A 9,650-nucleotide genomic window follows, 5' to 3' on the forward strand; every position below is an offset into this window, starting at 1 on the left:
CCCCACACACACACAGGTACGCCGGCGTGCTGTTTGGAATCACCAACTTTATCTCCACAATACCTGGCACACTGGCGCCAATTGTCACAGGGAAGCTCACACCAAACGTGAGTTTTTCTATTGGTTGGCTTTCTTTATAAGGCCAATGACACCTTGCTGGCTTAGTTGACCATGGTCGTTACGCAGGTTTAACGACACCCCTTTCAGTACTGGAAAGGTAATTAAGAGGCTGGATCTGTCTCGGTTATCAAGCGGTGGAATTTCTGAATTTAAGGGTTTTTTTCAGTCGTTTGATAGGTGGAATCTCTGAATTTGACGTCTAGCTCCGATATCACTGTGCTAAGTGGGTGGACAGCCTTAAAACTCCCTAAAACGTCCATCGGTCAGAATGTATTGTTGGAGATTCGAACCAGGATCATCCACTCTGTAGACCAGTATGATACCAACTGAGCTGTTACTACGTCCCCGAATGAGTTGTAGGTCTTATCTTCCGAAGATATTCTTATTGAGAGTGTGCATACTTCCTGTCTGACAAAGCTGGGGGGGGGTAACATTACGACAACGTGGAGGTCACAGGTCACTCAAGTTGATTTCCGTTTGGCAGGTGGGCGTACATTGGTTAGTGCTGGTTTACAACTCGATCTTTTTGGGTTATAGTTGACAAGTGGGGTATTGAAGGACACCACTGTTAAATCCAACTTCTTTTTTTTACCTCTGTTTTTTTTTCTATCTAGTCGGAGGGTGCCACTGGAAAGCGTTAGCCTGTCCATCAATGCCGATTCATCCGAGAACAGCGCGCACACACGTTTAGGTTCTTTGATTTCTCACAAAATTTTGCCAAGTCTGATTTCTTAAGGTAACTTTGAATGACTATAACATGTCGAGGAGATCGAGCTTTGGGCAGTCGGGGAGGGACGACGAGGATGATATCTGAACATGCAGATGACCTCGTTACAACAGAAACTCTCCCTATTCTGTATCAAATATGGACATTCATTTCGGATGTCCTGCCTCATAAACAACCTTACAATGTTACAAGGAAGGTTAAAACCTATACAATTTTAAATATCCTGTATTGTGCTGAAAGTGGCCTTACATCTGTACAATTTCAAGGGCATTAACTTACGCCTATGAATTTAAATTAACCCAACAACGTTGCAAAGAGAGTTAAAAGTATTAATTTCCAATAACCTTACACTGTTGCATGAGACGTTATACCTTATTTTGCACATTTTTGGCTCTTCCCCCCCCCCCCTCTCCCAGAACTACCAGTCCGAGTGGCGCACTGTCTTCTACTTGTGTGGGGCGTTCACACTCATCGGCACTATTATCTTCGGGGGTTTCGCGTCCGGAGAGATCCAGCCGTGGGCTGTCGGGGACGAGGAGGATGACCTCAACATGGAGATGACCGTCAAACCAGACTCAGCAGACGCCAAAATGGACAATGGCGGCCACAATAACCTGGCGTTTTCCAAACTGGACGAGAAAAAGGAGAAATCTACAGACTAAGAGGATTAGTAGTATAAGTAACAATAAAAAACAAAACAAACACAATCAAAAGCAAAGAGTTAAAAAAATCAGAACACTCAGAACACGAAAAACAAAAACAAACATGCATATAATAAAAACAAACTAACAAACAAAAAAGCAAAAGCAAAAAGAGACAAAAAACCCCACAACAAATAAAACAAACAAAACAAAAACAACGAAAACCCAAAACAAACAAAACAACCATTAAACAAATAAATAAGCCAAAATGAAACAAGAACAAACAAACAACCAAAGGTACAGCAAAACTGTAACAGTGAAAGAGATGCAGGTCTGCTTACCTCAAAATCCCCGTTTCATGTAATTTCGGGGTCAGTTTCAGGTATTTTGGCCAAAAATCAGGCAGTATATTATTATAGACAAAGAAGGGAAAAAAAAAAGATGATCGTTTCCCCAGTAACCATCGAACGGCGCTTGCTTATCGTGGTATTGGGTAATTATATTTTGAAAACTTGTTTGTGCATGTGTTCCGCACGATTTACCAATCAGCGCAATCTTAAGATTGCACTGCGCGTTTTAAAGATCGTATAATTGTATAATTCTTGTGAGCTCTTCAGTTTCGTATCTTGATTTTCATTTTCATTTTCATATTTTTATACTTTTGAAAATATACGTGAATGTTCCTTGATGTGAGTAAAGGAATAAAAATGGAAATGAATTTTAAAAAAATTAAAAAAATGAAATGTACTTTGTGAGCTTTGAGCTTGATACCTGGCATTGTATCATTCTTGTGAGCTCTTCAGTTTCATACGTCAATTTTGATCTTAATTTTAATTTTCATATTTTTACATCTTTGAAAATACATGAATGTTCCTTGATGTGAGTAAAAGAATAAAGATGGAAGTGAATTTAAAAAAAATATTTCCAAAATTTAAAATATTAACGCAATCTCCAGATTGCCGTGCAATTATACGATCGTTAAATTTCGCTGAACAAAATATAATAATAGTAATAATAATGAAGATCATTTCTATAGCGCCCACTCCCGTGTGAACACAGCTCTAGGCGCTTTACATAAATGCATGCAGGAACAATAATCACGCACGCACGCACACACACATGCACACACATTCACACACACACACACACACACACACACACATACATACACACACACACACACACACACATACACACACACAAATACACACACATCTACTTTCTTATCACACGCACACGCTTACACATTGTTGCGAAATGAGCACATACAAATAAATAATAAAAGAATATACACAATGCAATTTGCAAAATACATACATGGATACAGTTATTTACATAATATTGAACTGAGCATGGATCTAATGACATAAAAATAATGTCGTTAAATGTGTTTTAAAAGATATTTTAAATTTAGACTTAGATGTTGCATATCTCAAGAGTTGGGGAAGAGAGTTCCAAATTGATGGGGCAAGGTGGGCGAACGATCTTTCAGCTATTTTTCCCCCTCCTTTTCTAGGAACTCTTAAAAGATACTGATCGCCTGATCTTAGTGATCTAGACAGAACATAAATCTGGATGAGAACACTAAGATATGAGGGAGCTTTGTTATTGACACGTTTATGACATGCCATTGCAATCTTATATGACATTCTAACTGACACGGGAAGCCAATGCCACGTTCCGAACATGGAGTAATGTGATCCCTCTTTTTTTCTTTAGTACAAGCCTAGCAGCATGATTTTGAAAACAGTGTGACTTGTGAAGAGTGGTATTTGGTAAGTAAAGCATTGCAATATTCGATGCGTGAAAACAAGAAAGATGACAGTCGCGTTTTCAATGAGTGTTCATTCAAAAACATATACATAGATTCTATGACCAATTCTACGCAATTCACAAAATTTAATGATACATAAATAATTGATATGATTTTCCATTGACAATTCTGAATCAAAATACACCCCTAAATTATTTTGCCTTATCAGTAAAATACAGTTTTTCATTTTCAGTGCAAACATGAGAGAATTTCAGTTTTATTTTAATTAAATTTGAGCTTATTATCAACCATCCAGTTCGTGACATCGTTAATGCACAGGACCATGGTGGTAAGCAAGGTTTTAACATCTGGTGGTGGAACAGATGTGTATAACTCTGTATCGTCTGCGTACATGTGATAATTTATATTGTGCTTTCTGATCACAGCTCCAAGCGGCTGTGTATATAACGTATACAAGATTGAACCCAATACTGAACCTTGAGGCACTCCTAAGTCTAGTTTAAAAATGAAAGAGAGTCGTGCACAACCACAATTGTGTAGGGCCAATCAGGTAGGACCTGAACCAGTCAAGAACCATGCCAGAAAGGCCAAACGTGTTGAACAATTGTTCAATAAGAATAGTGTGATCTATAGTGTCAAAGGCAGCTCTTAGATCAAGAAGAGAAAGAATTAAAAGTTTGTTCTCATCCGCCTCACACAAGAGGTCGTTATATATTTTTAATGGCGCAGTTTCTGTGTTATGAAATTGCCGAAAAGCAGATTGATATAATTCATATAAATTGTTTTCTTTTAAATGATTATTCAATTGAATCAAAACATCTTTCTCTGTGATTTTTAAAATAAAAAAGGTTAGGTTGGAGACGGGTCTGAAATTCTTGAGCTCCTCGGGGGATAGATTTGATTTTTTAAGAAGGGGAATAACTAAGGCATGCTTAAACAGTGATGGTACTACTACAGACTGAAGAGACTCATTAATGATGGAAGTTATAAATCCAATGACACTATCACGATGTGTGATAAGCAGTGGTGTTAGAATGGGATCAAAACTACATGTTTTATAAGGTGATGACATTGTGATTGATCTAACATCTTCTTGTGTTACACGTACAAATTCATTAAAGCTTGCCCCAGAGAATGTTTCAAAACATGGTTGTTTATGGGGAGTCATATCAATTTTTGTCATACTCATGGATACCTTGTCTTTAAAGTATTAACCAAAAACACCAGGAAGGTCCCTTTTAGGTACATTCGTGGGAAACTTGTTGCTGGCCAGGTTTTTCTTACCAGACAACTGATTTGTTATACAAAATAAAGCTTTAGAGATGGCTCATTCTTTAATTTTTCTGTTATAATACATGGATTTCACAGATGTTATTTATGATTTTACTTTGTTGTTACAGTGTCTATAAACTATAAATGTCCTCATGAATTTCTAGCTTGGTTGATCTCCTGCGTCTCTTAACTCGTCTACGTTCCATTTTTGCTTGTTTAATTTCTAAAGTCATCCACGGGGCAGAAGGTTGATCAGTCACTGCTCTTGATTTGACTGGCGTATGTTGGTTTAGTAGTTGACACATCTTGGTGGTGAGAACGTGTCTACCTTCTCGGAGGCTAAACCGTGTATGAATTTCAATAGTTGGCGAACGTCCGCTCCAAACTTTTCATTATCAATATCCGTTTTCCGGGTTGTTATTTTGCTATGTCTCAGTTTGGGCTTCCCTGTTCGAGTTATTTCAAAGGACACCACGTTATGATGAGAAATGCATTTAATTTTATTCTTTACTTGAATGTCACCGATTGTATTGACATTGTCCGTAATCACCCAATCTAAGGTGTGTTTTTTATGTGAGTGGGGACATCGATGATTTGATAGAAACCACGAGTCTCTAGAATAGATTTGATAGATCTAACATTAGTGTCTAAGGTATATTCAAAATGTAAATTAAAGTCCTCTAAAATTATAGTCTGTGTCTTCTTGGTGATATATGCAGGTCTAGTAAATCCTGGAATTCAATAATGAAATCTTTAATTTTCAGTTTGTTTCTCCTGCTGGGAGGTGGTCGATAGACACAGACAAATATGATGGGACACCCTTCAATATGTAGACTGACCTCACAACATTCTGACGTTTTAAAAAAGGGCATTTCTCATTCTGTGGAGTGATGTTTATAGATCCTTTATAAATGACGCTTAACCCTCCTCCTCGACCATTTCATGGGACGGAGAAGGACTTGTATCCCGGTGGAGTTAGGCCGGCAATAATGATTTCATCTCAGACGTTCCGCAACCATGACTCCGTAAAAATGCGATACCGGAGTTAGACTCATGTATTACATGATTGAGTAAGACGGTCTTTTCTTTAGGTTGACTGGGTGTTCAGTAGAATAATTTTAAGATTACTTGCCAAGTCAGTTAAGGTGTTTTTTGTGTCAAGGGCAATTAAGTTCATGGGAATACTGAAGCTTCGAGGTTCATTGAAACTAACACACCTATTCCCTGTGACAACAACGATTGGTCTTCGTTTTCTTCTACCTCCTCGTCTCCCCCTCTTGTATTTTTTAACTTTGCCAGCTGAGTCTTTAGATCTTTCAATGCGAAGCTGATACAAGCAAACGGCTGTTTCATATGAAATGTCATGTGTCTTTTTGTTTACAAACAATAACTGGTCTCTAGTGTTGCACACCTTTGTAGATCCCGCACGAGGACTCAAAACACACACCGGACTCACAGCTTGACAGTGTTCACTAACACTATTCGGAACAATGTTGGCAAAACTATTAACATTATAAACGGGGTGGGGTTAGGTGGTTAGTGTAAAGGTTGAAAATGGCCAAAGCCAAGGATAGAACTTCCATAACGAAACAATATAGTTCTTGCAAATAGTTGGTAATTTGTGATCAAGCCCTAATAAAGATAACACCAAAAGCACAAAGGTTTCTTATTAATTATCCTGTACTGTATGCCAACTTGAGAAGCCACAATCCATCAACAAGATACGAAAAAGACAAAACAATTACAGAGCAAGAAAAACGTCAGGCGTTGAACACCTACTACATTGTGTGTGTATGTGTGTGTGTGTGTGTGTGTGTGTGTGTGTGTGTGTGTGTGTGTGTGTGTGTGTGTGTGTGTGTGTGTGTGTGTGTGTGTGTGTGTGTGTGTGTGTGTGTGTGTGTGTGTGTGTGTGTGTGTGTGTGTGTGTGTGTGTGTGTGTGTGTGTGTGTGCCCGCGATGTGTTTACATACGTGGGGAGGGGAGCGGGGAGTTTGGGTGTGCTTAAGTTAAGGTGAACAATGTTTATGAAATGAGGTGAGTTTTTATTTTATTATTTTTTAAAACATATTTTAAAAAGGCATTTGTGGACTATCGTTCAAGGCACCCATCCTTCAATATTGAATGTGGAATTGAGTGCAGTGTGAATGCCAAACTTACTTCAAAACTCCTAGCTCAAACCAAAGAAGACTATATTGAAACATATTTCCGACATAAGCATAATATAGGGCACTGATAAGTCCTGTTTGACTTTGGTATGACATGTAATTAACTCCCTCGTATCTCGTTTTCCGTTCCAGTAAACATATACAATTTCGCATGTCTACAAATTTTTGCCCTTAATCTTTAAAGTGAAAATATCGGATAAATGAACAAATAAAAAATACGTTTGAATTACTGGGGTTAGAGATGGGCACCAAAATCGGCTTTTCAGCGTGTTTCGGACGCAAACTCGTGAGATCACCACGACCCCTTCGTTTTCAAAACGTCGGTGCTCCGGTCGTACTGAATTGATTAGATCTATAATGTACTTTAGTCCGTTTAAAAGTACTTAGATTGAGGTTTCTTTCCGTATATTTTTGCTGATTTGATTTTAACTCAACAGAATGCATAAAAATTGTAATACAAAATGAAAAGCTTTTTCAAAAGGTTTTTATCAAAATATTCGAAGTAAAATTATAAGGTTTAAAAGCTCATCCATTTTTCAATAAGAAAATGTAAACAGTATTAGGACCAATTTGCGTCGACGAAAGCGCTGAAGTTTGGAAACTCTCTTTGACTGAGCAAAAGCCAGGGGAGAATCGGCAGGCGAGCGTCATGCCGAATCGCCGCCCATTAGCACATTGTAGCCCTAGCTTCTATATATTCTGCCATTTTTCTTGAATATGTTTACTTAATGTGTCACACGGAGTTCATTAGTGAGTATATTGATTATTTTTAAAAATACGTTTGAAGAAAAATTTATGTTTGATTGATTTTTATTTTTTAAATTTAAAGTGCCCTATTCAAATTTGGGAACCCATTCCTACGCTGAATTAACACGATGTGGATACAGGGCAACTTAAAAAAACTTGCTATTTTTTGTATTGGTTATTGAGTGAAAATAAACGTTATTTTAATGATGAAATATATCAATGCATGTGTCCTGTGTGCGGTTTTGTTTTGTCAGCAATAATAATGTAGAAAAATAGTCTCAAACAAATCAACATTTGAGATGTATTTTCAGTGAAACGAGTGAGATCGATTGACGCAGGGAGAATAGTAAAGGCGAACAGGTTTCTTGTAAACTTAAAGTTAGTTTAGTCAAAGTCTGCTGAAATCAATAATGTTCTTATCATAAATCTGTTATCTTTCCATAGCAACCTAGATATGTTAATATACAGTCAGGTATGCAATAATGGGCGAAAATGGTGCTTGGCGGGTGATCGCGGTAAAAATGAGGAGAATTTAACTTGTTTCTATCTTGCTTCCCGTTCCAGTACACTTAAAACCTTTTATATGCTTACAGATGTTTGTCCTGAACCTTAATCTTTAATTTGAAAACATAGGATTAGCGAAAGTTTGATTTGAAGTACTTTGGCACCGAATCGGCTTTTCAGCATTTTCAGACGCAAAATCATGGACTCTACACTACCTGGGCATTTTCAAAATGTCCATGCTCCGCTCGTACCGAATCGATTACAATGTAGTTAAGTCCTTTTAAAAGTACGTAAATTGAAGTTTATTTCAAATTAATATGTAGTGGATTAATTTAACTTAAAAAGCATAATCAAAAACTTTGAAAGGCTTTTATAACTGCATTTTATTGATATATTCGAGTCAAATCTATTTTGCTATAAATATAATATGTGAACAGCATTAGGACCGATATTCTTCAATGAACGCACCGAAGTTTGGAAACTTTCCTTGACTGAGCAAAAGCGAGGGGAGAATCGGTAGGCGAGCGTCATGCCGGTGCAGCGTCCATTAGCACATGGTAGCCTTGCTTAAATCAAATATTATTATTATTAACCTTGATATGTTAATACAGTGAAACTTGGACTAGGATCAACAAGATAAGATTCAACAAGAAATCTGTTATTTTGGAAGTGTTTTACGGTGCTCGCGTCTGCATAAGGTTATTTAAGCGCGCGGGACACATTGGACACATTGAACATTTTCAATCGTTAGGAAATTTTGAATTTTGCCCGGGTGACAGTCGAAGCCTACTTATGAACTCAGTGGCCATTTCAGATTTGGTTTTGAGGACTTAATGCATTTCCCCAGGTATTTCCTGGGGCAATTTTTAGATTTCCTAAAATCCCAGGGGCATTCCAGGGTCTCGGCGATTTTTTCAGATTCCCGGGTATTTTCCTGGGCCTCCGGGCTTCCCGGGCATGGCAGTCACCCTGCGTGGAATCCTCATAACGGTAATGACCAACTTTCTAGACCAAGAAAAAATTGAAAAAGTTTTGCTCTGACTCTGATACTGATTTTCTTTCTACTCTCACAATTCAGTTTTATAGAGACATATGCACAGATTTTCCTGCCGCAGCAAAAACCCGAAGATAGACAGAAAGAATGAATGAATGAAAGGAAGAAGGAAGATTATATTGTGAATAGCCAGATTTTAACCAAAATGCACGTGATAGTGGGGATCATGTGATGAAAAACTACTGCCGACCGAACCGCACAGAGAGACAAGGCTTAAGTGTACGAAATGCGCAGTCTGGCAGTTTCTAAAACAACTTATTACCGAGAGTTACCGTAAATATCCGAGAAGTTACGGAAACAAGTGCTGATCCTTTGCTACTGCTATGGAATGCCGATAAGCTATAGTCCAGACAACACCAAATAGACAACTTGTCGACCTCATTACACTGAACCTAAGAGGCGAATCTCTCTGGGTTTTTTAAATTTTGCAAGCGTCTCTGAATTCTAAAAGACCTAAAACATCTCGATATCTGTGCACATGCAACAAATATAAAGAGTTGTTTGCTATATAATCATTAGTAATTAACTGCTCATTAAACTCAACACCGCGCACTAATTACAGCAAATGCGGTACTTTTCTTCTAAAAACCATAACAATACAGGGTGTCGTTGCAGGGGCTTCGCCAGAAATTTCAGGAGGGGTGGG

The 9,650-nt window shown here is 37.9% G+C and overlaps 1 protein-coding gene across 1 annotated transcript in view; it reads left to right on the top strand.

Moving 5' to 3' along the window:
* The window catches only part of LOC118478544 (sialin-like), a gene marked incomplete in the record, with an annotated part of 3,672 nt that extends 2,061 nt beyond the window's left edge, over nucleotides 1-1,611 (top strand). Inside the window, 2 exon segments of the mRNA XM_035972336.1 lie at nucleotides 17-107; nucleotides 1,264-1,611. Of these exon segments, the coding sequence (XP_035828229.1) occupies nucleotides 17-107; nucleotides 1,264-1,509 (337 nt within the window).
* Nucleotides 1,612-9,650: the final 8,039 nt, after the last annotated feature.

The sequence above is a fragment of the Aplysia californica genome, unplaced genomic scaffold (assembly GCF_000002075.1).
Source record: "Aplysia californica isolate F4 #8 unplaced genomic scaffold, AplCal3.0 scaffold00656, whole genome shotgun sequence".
NCBI classification, from domain to species: Eukaryota; Metazoa; Mollusca; class Gastropoda; order Aplysiida; family Aplysiidae; genus Aplysia; species Aplysia californica.